Source organism: Melampsora larici-populina (genome assembly GCF_000204055.1).
Source record: "Melampsora larici-populina 98AG31 unplaced genomic scaffold MELLAscaffold_75, whole genome shotgun sequence".
Classification (NCBI taxonomy): domain Eukaryota; kingdom Fungi; phylum Basidiomycota; class Pucciniomycetes; order Pucciniales; family Melampsoraceae; genus Melampsora; species Melampsora laricis-populina.
The window spans coordinates 270,728-284,682 of NW_006768839.1; the positions used below are offsets into that span (position 1 = coordinate 270,728).

Sequence of the window (13,955 nt, forward strand, 5' to 3'; positions counted from 1 at the left end):
AGCTGCATGAGCAAAACCACTATTTGCGTGATATAAAATGATTGAATTAGTGATCCGACAAAGAGATTATCTTGTTGAAATCACTCAACTCAGACGTAGCACTAGTTGGACCTTGTTGATTATCTGATGCTGCTGATTCTGGTGCTACTTCCGCTGTTGTGGGTGTGCCACTTATTGCTGCCGCTGTTGTGGCCGTTGGTGTTGTATTTGTGTTTGATTCTGTTTGAGAGGTGACGGTAGGAGTAGGAGTTACTTCAGTTGGTGCTGATGGTGTTAAACTTGTTGGATTAACTTCTTCTGATGCCATTTTGTTTGAGTTGATTGTTAATATGTCTGAGTGGTAATGTCTTGTCTTGTTTTTCTGAATTTGTTTCGAGTTGAATGTGAAGTTCGATGGAGGGGTGGGGTAGGGTGGGGTGGTGTAACCTCGAATAACGATCGGTTTAAATACCATCGGGTCGGGCCCCGACGGAGCCTTTTCTCGAAATGATTTGATTTTATAGAGCTTGGCATCTCCCTACCAACTTTCTTCCCTCAATCATTTAAAATTTTCGTCCTCACTCTCACTTAAACTTCATGGTCAGATTCAAAATAAATCCTTTCATCGATCATAAATTCATGTAAACCTTACACTAAAGGCACGACGTGCAAGGTATCTTCCATGGAGCGGAGTCACACTGGGGGCGCGGCCTTTTTTTAGAAGGCGCGCCTACGCGCCTTCTCTCGGATCAAAACCGCGCCAGGCGCGATTTTTTAGAGCAAAAATTGAGCCAAACTCGAGAAAGGCTTGTCTTTTGAAAAATTCAGATCTTGAAATGCTTTAATAGACAAAAAAGTAAGATGATGGAAGAGATACAACTAGTCAAAATTGACATCTTTGGGGTTCCAAGCTCCAGGTGCACCAATCACAGGTGCACTGTGTGTCTTCTGAACGTTTGGCATATTGTTGACTGGATAAAAAGATGACCTGGCTGTTGAATATGGATCCATATACACATGAATTCAGAATGATCCTTGAACCTGGGGGCATATCTGATGGTAGAATCAAACCTAACAGAGCCCCCCTCGCCATGTTTGTTAGGTTTGGATACCCATACCCAATTTGGCTAGGCGCAAGGCGTGTTTTTGTTTCTGCACCCCCAGTGTGAGAGCTGAGAGAGGAATACAGTGGCCTAAGGCCTAAAACATAAGGCTTAGGCAAGACTGGTTCAGAAAAGGACACAGGAGTGTGAAAATCCTCCCTCAAGGCTACTGCTCATCTCACCTCCCAGATCTCATACTTCTCCTCATATCTCGTGCTTCAAAAATTTTGCAGCCACCCACCATCCGAGGGCTTAGACCCCATCTCTCTGGAGACCCCAAGCATACTCAGCTTTGAGATCTGCAGACCACAAAGCTGGCTTTTTTGTTCTTCAAAGTGCATTATGGCTTAATTGCATGGAACACATTCTGAAAAGGTTAAAAAGATGAGGACTAGTCTTATCTCAGAAAATTTCCCATTTAGTTGGAGCAAGGAGTTTGTTATCTTTTGATTTTAGGATATTTGTACATTTCTATTTGTATGTTGTTTTTTAGCCAGGTCAGATGACTCAGATACAGTCAGAAAGCAAAACCCAGCAGGTTGCACGGTCCAAAGCCCCCCCATCCTCCTTGGAGCCTATGTGGGTAGGGCCAAGGAGTGTATACAAACAGAAAGGCTGCAACTATACTATACTATACTATACTATACTATACTATACTATACTTGACTATACTTGGTATAGTATAGTCAAACTATACTGCACTTGAACTATACTTAGTATAGTATAGATGAACTATACTCAGATATACCAAACTATACTGTGCAGTATAGTTGGATAAGTTGATGGAAACATGTATAACACTTTTCCAGGTATAGTTGGTGAAAGGATACTGTACTGAGTATAGTTGGTCAAAGTCTAGTTCAACTATACTATACCCAGTATAGTATAGTATGGTTTAAACAATACTATACCCAACTATACCTATACCGGTATAGTATAGTTGCACCCTTGCAAACAGTCCCACAGGAAGGTAGGCTAGGAAGAAGATGCACACATAGCAGAACCCCAGAATGCCCCTACTAAAGGTAGTCTAGTAGAAACATACCTGTTGAGCCTACGGAGATCAGCCCCTGGCAAACTGGTAAGTCCTCTGATCAACACCACAGGTGCTCTGCCTAAGATAGCAGCAGTTGAGCAATTGTGCAGCACACACTCGCCCGTGCTATGGGTCTGGCCACATAGCAGGTCCTGACCTCTGCTCAACGCACAAACCGGCCCGTAGTGAAGTGCACTACGGCCTCGACAACGGTACGATGAGGTTTGATTTCCAAACCTCACCGTAACCGTAGTGTAGTCAATAGTACTACTAGCTCGAACCCGTCACTACGGTACGGTCGGCCCATAGCGGACCGTACCGCAGCCACCGGAGTGACCGTAGTCAACGGCCGGCTACGCTCAAAAAAAGCAAAAACAGAAAAATTTGTATTGTAAAATAGAAAAAGGACATATTCAACAAAACAGTTGTAATTGATTAATATATTGAGGGAGAGACTATTAATGGAAGTAAAGAAAGACATTGTAATTAAAAAAAAACCATAACAATGAGAAAAAATCAAACATAAACCGTAATACATGATCAAACCTCCTTGTTCTTCTTTTTTCCTTCGCGCAACTCATGATCCAAGAGGTAAGTGACTGCTTCTTGAAATTTACCATCAGGGACCGCCTTATTCTTCAACCATTCTCGGCAAGCGACAGCCTGTGAGACGGTTGAAGGCTTCATCAAACCTCGGCTTGAGATGGCAATGTCGGCAGCTGAAGAAAACGTGCGCTCCACCGCGCACGAAGTCGCGGGGAGGGCGAGGTAATCCCTGGCCATAGTGGCCAAGACTGGGAAGTGCTGCTCGTTTGCCTAGATCACACTGATATCAGTACAAAGTAAATAAAATGGCAGTGATAAAAGTAAAAGCTGTACTTACTGCCCACCAGTCAAGAGGACTGGTACCTTTTCCAATTGGATGGGCTCCCTCCAGATAGCGCTTCAGTTCGAGTTGATAGTCCTGAGGAGTGTCAGTTGGTGGTCCAGCTGCAAATAAATTATCTTCTTCATTGTCACTCTCGTCAGGTGGGTTTGTCGCAACGATTTCAACTGAAGGCGCTCGCGGTTTGGGCATGCGGTCAGAATAAGTAGAAAAAATGTAATCTAATGAGGTTTCAGCTTGAACTTCGACGTCGGAGTTGAATTTTTTGATATAATTCAACCGATGTCAAGGGTTAAGAATGGTTGCGATTTGGACAACCTCGGTTCCAGCAGCTTCATTGGTATATTGTTCGAGGTACTTGAGCATTTTTGTGATCATGACGTCGAGGCTGGGGTACGTGCTGTTCTTCTTGAGTTCCTTCAATTCGTTCTGAACCTTGCGATATTCGGAAAGAACTTTGCATCCTGAGGCAAAGTCACCTTCCATCCGTTTGGTGGCCCGCTCAAATACCTATTTGAAGTGTAGATCAATCAAGATGATACACAGTCACTGTCGCAGATATAAAAAAAACCGACCTCAAGGACTTTGTTTACCTCGCGGACTGCATTCCACTCTTCTTCTGAGATGGTCAATCCCCGGAAAAAGCAATTCGTTTTTGAATCCGTGTGCAGCATGCCGTTTATGATCTGTAAAGGCAGAAGAAAAGCATAAGAGAGATATTGAAGAAAAAAGTCGAAGAGGGAAAATACTAACCTCATGTCCAGCCGCTGCGCGCCTTCAGCTATCGGCCTTTGCATTCCACTGGACACCCCATCCATGAATGATACTTTTCAGCCCTTGTGCTTTTGCACGTGTGTTGAACCATTGTCGCTTTGATGAGCTTGAACATATCAACGATACAACCTTATCAACCTGGAACGTAGGATGTAAAAGTCAGCTGAATCGAGTCTTCAGTGTTGAGACAGTTGGCTGCGTAGGAAACTGACCTTTAATAAAGCCCGTTTAACCAGTTCGGTCGTGGCTTCTGGTTCCTCAGCTACTGAATCATCTTCTTCACATTCAGGAGCTGTGGGTACCAAACCCGCAGCATCCTCATCAGAAGATGAGGGTACGTTGACATCGTCGTCACCAGTGTTGAGGATGATGGTGGGTAATGGGATGGTGGCTCCTGGTTGAGTGGTAGGCTTCACGTGACCCACCGAGATATTAATCGTCTTGAGTCCATGCTTCACCACAAGCGCCAGCTTATGGCAGTAACATCAAACGTGGTTCGACGCTGAATCCCAATAAATTGAATCCTCGGCGTTCTTGAACATCTTCTCGAGTTCGTCGGCCATGGTCTTGTTGTTGGAACCTGAATCCGTGGTTTGTGCCAAGACCTAGAGCAGAGAGGGAAAATAAGAAAGATAATAGATCAGAGATAGTTAGAAAAAGGTGAAAGAAAGAAAGAAATACAACAGACCTTCTTGTGAAGTCCATGTTTAATCAGGAACTTCCCAACCGGTCTGGCAAGCAGGGCACCACAGTGGTGCCAGGTTGCCAATTTCAAAGTAAGATGGCTCGACCGATACTTCCACTTTGAATTGATCCAAGTTGCAGTGACCCCGATGAAAGCTAGTCGGTTTCCTTTAGTTGTCCATCCGTCGTGGACAAGACAGATTTTACCTTGGTTATCCTGAAGTGAAACAAACAAAGTTCTATTTAGCAAGGAGACGAATGAAATAGAAAACTTAATAAACAAAGCATACCTTGATATTGACGATCAGCTGATCATATAATGAAGTATATAACTCCTTCGCGGTAGTAGCTGCCCACGTTGGGCTCCTGATATCAGCCTTGGGATGGGTAAGGTGGAAGGCTGCCCGGAGGGTTGGGTCTTGAAATCGAACCCAAGGAAGGGCATGTCTCAAAAGCCATATGACAAGTAAGACATTGAGAATGTCAATGTTGAAAGGGGGACGGTTGACAAATGATTTCATCAAGGCAGCCGATGATGATTCGGTTGCAGTCTCTTCAGCTTTCTTGTTTTGTTCTTGGTATGTAGGAGGAAGACCATGGTCTTTCTCCTGCATTGCATTAGCCGCGTTCAAACCTAACCCGGTTGACACAAAAACCCGGTGACCCAGTTGGTTTTCTGGTGGTAACTTTGTGTATCCATTGACAGTTCTTGACAGCTTCCAGCCAAAAAGTCCACCAGGTCAACTGGGTTTTTTGAAACCGGGTCAGGTTTGAACGCGGCTATTGATGCGGCCTCTGCAAGGATCCCGGTTCTTGTTGCCGTCTCGATGGCCGTATAAGTTGCTGTTTCCGTCTAAACCACGTGCAAATGTCTCGGGACAGTATTTGCACTCGTATCCATGTAGCACGCCTATTGGCTGTTGAGAAAATAAGTCAGTTCTTTATTTCCAACTAATGATCAGTATGAAAAACCCTTACATCATCCGCGAGTTGGATCGGTTCTGGTTTATAGTACGACAACAGGTGCGTGACCCGTTTGCTTTGGGTTCTGAAGGCCTTCGTAGGAGCGGCTTTGGGGCTTACTTGATCGACATCGATTCCTTTAGGTACTGTAAAGTCCTGAGAAGAAGCCGATAAAATCAGATGATTAATCAATAAGGAAAAACAACATATTGATGAGGTGAACAACGATGAGTTTGCAATTGCTTACTGTCACCGTGGCCCAACCTTTACCTTTGCCTGTGGTCTTTCGAGCCTTTTTGGCTTGGGAAGGTTGGACGGGATGCAATTGGGCTGGGCGTTTCTTCGATTGAGGGGCAGGAGCTCGAGTTGGGGTATGATGTTCTGAAACTACGTCTTCTTCAAGTTCTGGATCCTCGTCGCCACCGGAAGAGTTGTTTTTATCTGCATCACTGGGTACATATAATGACCTACGCGAGTCAGACAAAGTGGGAACATAACCGGTATCGCGACGAAGAGGGCTAGCACGAGTTGATCGGCGAGAACGAGACTGGGAAGATTGAGGGGGTTGAGTCTGAGAGCTCTTAGGGACAGATAAATTGGAAGACATCAAATCAGCCAATTAAAGAATGGAAAGGTCGATAAAATATGTGATAGAGGAAGAAATAGAAACGATGAAAGAATATGGGAAGAGAGAAAAAATGGAAGAAAGAAAAGATATGATTACAAACCAGCGGTATCCTACCCCTTGCTTTAATTTCATCCCTTGCGTGTTCGAAATGATACCATCTCGATTGGGAAGAATGTTGACAGAAGTGTCAGCTTCTTACCATCTTGGAATTGATAAAGGTGAGGCTGAGTAATACCGGAGTGAACGTAGTCCCACTCCGAACTACGGTGGTGTACACTTCGAAAACTGTGACTGCGGTACGGTACCCCCCCCCCATACTCCTCGGGGTTTTCCACACTACGGTACGGTCGGACCGTAGTCTATCGCACCGTAGCCTACGGTGTCTAGACCGTACCGTCGCCCGTATTTCCCGGCGGTTCGGTTTGTGCGTTGCAAGTCTGCTATATTGGCAAAAGTCACTTCTTGACTGGAGGCTGTGAGGAAAACAAAAATTCAAACTTCAAACTCTAACTAGAGTTTCATACCTTGGTGAAATTTGTTAAGAAGCCATTTTTGTGACTATCTTGAGGAGCTCAATCAGAAGATGGCTTGGTGGTTTAATCCAATTGGCAGTTTAAATCTTTTAGGATTTTTTTGTTGGTCAATCTATCAAATTCCAAATGTGGGATGTTAAGTACATGCACCTGTATATACCATAAGATAGCACCAAAACTGGTGAAAATTGGTGAAAACAGGCACATTTTGGCATAAAAACCCAGAACATTTGGACATATTTTGGAAATGTGCTGTAAAGTGTAGCTGAGAGGTGACTTTTGCCACCATGTATAGCTATAGTCCTCCCCCCTGCTAAAATAGGAGTTCAGGAATCCACAGTCTATAGCGTGATTCCACAGTGGTAAGTGGTGATACAGCACCCACAAGCGCCTGGCACCACAGGGACCCATAGCATGCAGAGTGTCTCATGGCAACTTGGTTTTGATCAATGATGTAACATTCTTCATTACATGATCTATATGATGTAATGTAGTCAATTAAGAAAGACAAAAATGGACAAGATCAAAATACAGTTCTAAAAAATACATTAAAATAAAATAAGACATTTGAAGCAAAAAATAAATCCAACACATGGTTCTCCACCCTTTTTCCGCCTCAATTTCTTTTCAAAGTGGTTTGGATCCAACTCTGACATACCTCTAACTTCTGACACAATGTGACAAATTAAGCCTAAGCCAGGAGTATGAACTTACAGCACGTGTTAAAGACAAAGCAATGTCTTCCCAACAAATGAAGGCCTCAAAGACTCCAGCAACTTCTTCCCCTAAGCCAGATATCTTTGACAGAAACTCTGAAGAAGAACTTCAGATTGGAGAGTCCAAAGATTTGGATTTGAATGATTACCTACATGGAAGTGACAAAATGAAGGTAGATGATTACAATAGCGGTACACAAACATCTTGACCCAACCTGAAAAACCCATAACTACCCAATTGTTTTGGGGGTTTGGGCGGGTGTTGTCATGGGATCTTGGCATGGGTTTTCAGGTCAGGTCAAGCTGTTTGTGTACCGCTAATGTTCCAGATCCCAAATCAAGTCTGGAATGGTGGCAAGTGTGTTCTTTCTTCATCATTTTACTTTGGAAATGGTGATGTCATAGATTGATTGCTGCTCATTAATCTGTTTCTTAAGTACACAAAAAAGGTTATTGGGTACTGGAGAGCATGGCCAAGGATTATCTAGTGTTGACAGGTTCTTCATGCACTGCTGAACACATTTTTTCTTGCGCTTCAGACATTTGTGCCTCTAGTCAAGGTAGCTTGATAGCTTGGACCATTGAGATGCTTGTGTCAAGCATGTTGTGGTTAAGAGAAGGCATAGATCTTGGTATAGGTTTTAAAGACCTTGCACAGGTATTCAAGGTGATGCAAATTCCCATGAAATGGATTTCTATCCTTTGTCAATTTGTTTCCCTTGGTTTTCATAACAGTTGCTTGTGTCTCTTTTTATTTTTATGTCATTTCAACTCTTATACTTTTTGTTTGTTTACTCTCTTTAAATATGGTTCTATCTACACATTCTTCACTCTCCTTCAACATTATCTTTAATTCTTTTCAATTATATGTTTTGGTCGGACTTATGCTACAATGATTGGCGCTGTAGCTGTAACACGTGCCTCCCATACCCGGCAAACGCAGCTGTTGACGCGTGTAGCGTTGCTCTTTGGAGCAAAGCTACGAAGGTTTGGTTTTTCTCCGTGTTCTTGAACCGCTGCGTGAACGTAGGGACGCAACAAGACCTCATGAGAATCAGCTACACCCGCGGTTGACTAGCTTGTAGCGCGGCGGAGCGCAGCTGACCCAGTGTTAGGCTCTCGACCCCGACACTCGACGTCAGTCTTCAGCATAGGAACGAACACCTCGGAGCAAAGCTTCATTGCATTTGATGGTTCCCTGAGTAAAGGATTATCGCGACTGACGCTCATGATTCCCAGCCTATATCGCCTCAAGCACCCAAACTATTCAAGAAAGGGAAATCGCCTGACTGGAAATAACTATGCATCACATGGCATATGTACACAAGACTGAGGGTGTGGAAGAGGGAGAACCGAGTCATGTTCTTTTCTCAGTTACACGTAGCTGTTGGTAACTTGTATGTATAGGAAATATAGCCAATCAAACAAGAAACGCCGGCAATACTTCTTCAAAGCCTGGCCAACAGCAAAAGATTGTTCAGTGAAAAGATCTAATTGATGCTTTGTCAGTAATCATGGAGACAAATCACATGAGTGGATTCGAATAATAATTATATTGCAATTCGAAAGAGAGCAATTGATATTTGGTGCTTCATTTTGGATCTATTAGATTTTGAAATCAATTCAGGGAATTTTCCCTTCCTGTTTCTGACCAATTTCTGTTCTCATATAGTTGAATAACTTACGGTTACCTTACAGCATACTTCCCCAAAAACTGAAACATCTCTCACTTATCTCAAAGAGCATAACACTGGTCAATAATAGTTTTGAAACCTGCTTCATTTCATAAAGGATTGCAATGGTCAATAATAGCTTTAATTGTTTCATTTCAAGATACCCCTTGGTTTAGTTTTGAATTTTTCATATTTTTTCCACCTTCTTAAGTCATTCTTCGTACCATCATGAACAATCCCCTCAAAAGGGTTTTCGAAGCTTATCAATCTTCAACAATACCTTTAACTAACACCAAAACTTCACCCATAACACTTTCCCATTCCATTCCAATCTCTTCCATAAACTCTTCCCACTTTTTACAATCACCAAACTGTTACAAAAAAAAACTCACTCAAGTCAGCATTCCTCAAGAAAAATCAAAGGAGAAGACTACTCACAGTACTTGTACTTATATCACCGTATTCTTCAAACAATTTCAATGTTCTCTTTTTATTTTTTATTTTACGTTCATTGATTCGATCTTCCATTGAGTATAACTTTACCCAAGTTTCTAATTTTTTGAAACTTTCTATAATTTCATTTCGAACGTTCTTTAAAGATTTAGACTAACATATCAAGAAAAACCCCCGTCAATTATCAGCCTTTACGAAAATATTGAGGAGAAAAGAGAAGATAAATTTTATTGGATACTCACTAGTTTAGCATTTTCTTTCATCGTGAGTTGGAATAGACAATAAGCCTATTGTGTAAAAAAACACGCACCGGATCTACATCAGACAAAGCTTTTGTTTCATCAAATCAGAATAAGCGATACATATTCTTTCTCACCTCATGTAGGACTTTCACACTTTCCAACCATTCACCTGGAAGCTTGACATTCTTTGCGTCTTCCTCGATGATACTATCAACGCTTTCTATATAATGAATCCGAATGTTAACAAATCAATCAAACTATGCTTCAAATCACAAAAGACTTACCTTTAAAGAACATAGACAACTTTTTCATCAAGTCATCTGAACTCATGCCTTTCTGAGCACCACCACCACCACTATTCGAAGAACTGATTAAAGCAGACATGATCGTTGCAAATTGACAAAGTCTCCTTTCTGCATCAGAAACCTAAGATTTAGAGAGAGCAACATAAGCCTTCTGCCTGGGGTCTGTTAGTTTCAAAAACTTGCGCACATCCTTCAATAGATCTTCTAATTCTTTTCCTTCCACAATGTCTTCTTTATAATCAGGTATCAACACCATCCCATAAATCAAACACATCACTCTAACCCAACCAACCTGAAAGAAGAAGTAATCGATGTGTCAATAAATCAATCAATGGTATTGGAAGAAAGAAAGAAATTTCAAGTACGTTAAGTGGAGGTCCTAAACTAGTCTGTCTATCCACTTTTTCATGATTAATTCCTCCAAGAACACACAAATCTCGATTATCTACACTTTCCCCAAAAATCACAAACCAAAGAACAATACAAAGCAAGTTATGAGTCACCTAATAATCATTCAAAAAACAGCGAGAGTGAGAGGATCCATACCTACAGCACTCTTCCAACGCTTTGATAATTCTTTCAACTTCTTTCTTACATCTTCCATCACTATTGAAGGTGTAGTGGTAGGATGAGATTTGCTGATGAGTCGAAGACGAAGATATTCGATTTCGTTTATCATCGATTGTAGGGAATATTCAAGTTTATGAACAAATTGATCAAATTCATGTATCTTTGAATAGTTTGCTTCGATATAAGACTCTTTTATCCATCTTCTTGTCTTTCAAATCCAAAAAAAAATCTCAGAAAAGTGGTCGGTTTCACAAATGAGAATGGGTAGAAAACCATACCTCGTCTCTAGATCGGATGTAAAACGTTGAAGTGGATTCCAATAGTTCTTGAGCTTTTTGTCGGTCGTGATTGAGGATTGAGATTCGATCAAATGCTAGGTATCCACATGTGTCTAGTTGGATATGTTTCAGACCCAATGATCCGTAATGATTCATTGATCTGCTTCCTAACCCTATTATAAATACAGTCAGTCAATCAGATAATCCATTCAGGAGATATGGAAAAGATGCACATACCTAAGAGTCTGTAGAGACGGATGATTAAGGTGCGGGCTTGGTATCGATGTCGACTATTTTTCAAAACGATTTCAAGAAGGTAAACGGATAAATATATTGCCTCTAAGTCACCTGAACTCAAAAATTTATATAGGTATCAGATTTAGTGAATTTTGAGATAAGAAAAGGAAAAACAACTAACGGTTCTCTAGCAAAATGAGTATTGATGAGACCATAAATTCATCAGCTGCTTGCACTGAGTTTTCCGGGAGGTCTTTTTCTGTTGTTATCACGATCAGAAGTCATAAGTTAAAAAAAGACATAGTTTGGATAGAAAGTACACCGCACAAAGTTAACTGCTGACTTACCATCTTTAAGATATTGGTGATATTGGCTTAATAATTTCTTAACTGCCGTTCTATCAGAGTCAAGGTCTTTAGGCTTGATCAACTGACGGGTCTTCTCGAAGTTAATTTCTCGAAGTAATGTCTCCTCAGCCTGTGCAGAACAAAAGTCTCGTGAATTGAGATCGACATGTGGATGCAACTGAGATGTAACTTGCTGGTTTAGTATCGATTGTTTCACGAAGTTGAACCAAGATATCTGCATCTGAACATGAGTCTATATATGTCCTCAGATCATCAAAACAGCACGCCTTTGAGCCAAATCGATTGGCGTATTCCACGATTGTTTTTGTGGAGGTTTCTGTAGAAATATAGGCATCAACAAAGAAAGCTTCTGTGCAACTGTTACAAATGGAGTATACCTGTAAAAATGTTGGATGAATTTGGCCGTTGATCTTCGATTCTTTTTCGTAGATCCACTCTGGCTAAAACGAATCCTCGATCAATGTTGTCCTGGATTGTAAACGTTTTGTAAAACTCCTCGAGTTTGATCAGTTCTTCCTTGGGTAAATCTTGAGACCTTCTACAAAGTTCAGCAATGGCTTTATTGATGGTCATCATGGTATCCCAGTTCGTATCCCTGCAAAGATTAACTTTTCACCCTTCAACTCGAATTATTTTCATACATCTTCAGATTGGACTGTCTGTAAATGTGATGAAATAGATACGTACCCTTTTGACAAGCATTCTTTCATCCTAGACATCAATTCGCCCAGCCCTTCATCATCCGTCCAATTTACAACTTCATTCCTCCAAAAAAGCTCAATTCCCAAATGATTGGATCTTAGCGAGCTGCCAACTTCAGAGTCCAAGATCTTCAAGAAGTCTTCTCTAACAAATCGAATGTGATCTGGGATATCCCGCAAGTTAGGCTTCAAGTAAGTATCCGCTGCTAATGCTGGAGGTAAGACTAAAGGTTTCAGTCCAATTGGTTTAGAAGTCAAATCATTGCCGATTATGGATAACAATTTGATGATGATCCATAATTGACTAGGATCATCAATTTGAGTTGAAGCGCTTTGAAACGTAGATAGATAAGTTTGAATGAATCTATGAGCTAGTGAGATTAAAATTGAGTTGTTGGGACTTTTGTTGGACGTTGTCAAGATTGGGTTGGTAAGTTGCACGATCAATGGAATCAAGATCCATTCTATGAACCTTGGCTCGTTGGGGAAGGCTTTGTGTAGTTTGAGTGCAATCTTTCAAAAGACAAAAATAATATCGATCAATGCTACTTCTTTCAAGGCGGTTTTGGGGCTGGAATTGGTGACTTTTTTACCTGTTGTTGATCTTTTGGCCTATTGATTTGAGCCAAGGTAAGATAAGCGTCAACTGAGACCTATAGTAGAAAAGAACAGGTAAGTGATCAACAGTTGACAGTCTCAAAAACATAAAGAAAATACTCAACTGATTGAGTTTGTACCCCAAATGATTGGGTAGCTTTTTCGTAGAGTTGAACTAGTTCATCATGAAATCCCAATCCCAGCAATGTATAAGAGATGAACTCAACGTAAGTTGGATCGAAACTGTATTCAATGGTCGATGAAGGTCAGATCAAAAGGTTGGATATCAAGTGACTATGCTTGATTGGTTGATTCACAGGATGGTGGGTTTTCGGGTGAACTCAACTTGGCTGGGTGTGGTACTGGTACGTTTGATGACGAGTTTGGATTAGGTTGATTTTGATTAAATGTATTGAAGATTGCAATAGCTTGATCGTGACGATTTAAAGAAAACAATACGAATGCTTTGATAGCATACAGCAAGTAACACTTTGGATGTTTCTTGATCGATCGATTGATTTGATCCAAGCTTGCTTTAAGTTGATTTTGTTGAATCAGTTCATAGATTGGTCTGATCAGACTTTGAACTTGACTTTGATTCTCATATTGATCTGGTTGAGCTTCGAAGATTCTTGAGTTCAGAGCTGATAAAAACCTGGGTATCGATGCTGCTCTACTCATGCTTGGTCTTCTTTTTCTTCTTGAGTCCTGACCCTGAAGTTAAAGCCTTCGAGTACGTTTCCTTGATATTCCTCAGCGTAGATATCTTTCTAGCTCTAAGCTTCGGTCTGTTGGCTTCTTGACTTCTTGACTCCTTGAGCTTTGTCCGTTCTTTGTCCCCGTCGATTCGTTGACCGTTGTTGACCGTTGTTGATCTTTTCTGAAATTTTTGAAAACCTTGGTGGACTTTTCTCATCGGACACGGTCTGATCGGGGCTTTAACCTCAAAAAATTCCAAATTCAACTCGTGACCTTCACCTGCATATGTTTTTCAAATCCATCTCGAATGACTGCAGTTGCTTTGGCTTCTTCCATTTTTTTATTCCAAACAAGCTGCCGTACACTATATCGCAATGCGCCACTGAACAACAGCGACTACTTTGGCTTCACATTGATCAAAGATCAAATATGTACGACCAAAAACTTAGAGATACATACATAGTATCTCTTGTATCCTATCGCATGCGAAACGTTCGGGAGAGTCAAACAAATATAGGAATGTATCTCGT

The 13,955-nt window shown here is 41.3% G+C and overlaps 1 protein-coding gene across 1 annotated transcript; it reads right to left on the minus strand.

Moving 5' to 3' along the window:
• Positions 1-9,238: 9,238 nt before the first annotated feature.
• MELLADRAFT_94917 (uncharacterized protein) lies at positions 9,239-13,407 on the minus strand (the record flags this gene model as incomplete). The annotated part of the gene is made up of 18 exons (XM_007417576.1): positions 9,239-9,346; positions 9,414-9,581; positions 9,671-9,715; positions 9,805-9,890; positions 9,955-10,096; positions 10,163-10,267; positions 10,341-10,420; positions 10,522-10,753; positions 10,824-10,990; positions 11,061-11,171; positions 11,242-11,319; positions 11,408-11,554; positions 11,598-11,744; positions 11,806-12,023; positions 12,116-12,642; positions 12,723-12,782; positions 12,852-12,969; positions 13,073-13,407. The coding sequence occupies 18 exons, from the start codon at positions 13,405-13,407 to the stop codon at positions 9,239-9,241; spliced, it is 2,874 nt and encodes a 957-aa protein (XP_007417638.1).
• Positions 13,408-13,955: the final 548 nt, after the last annotated feature.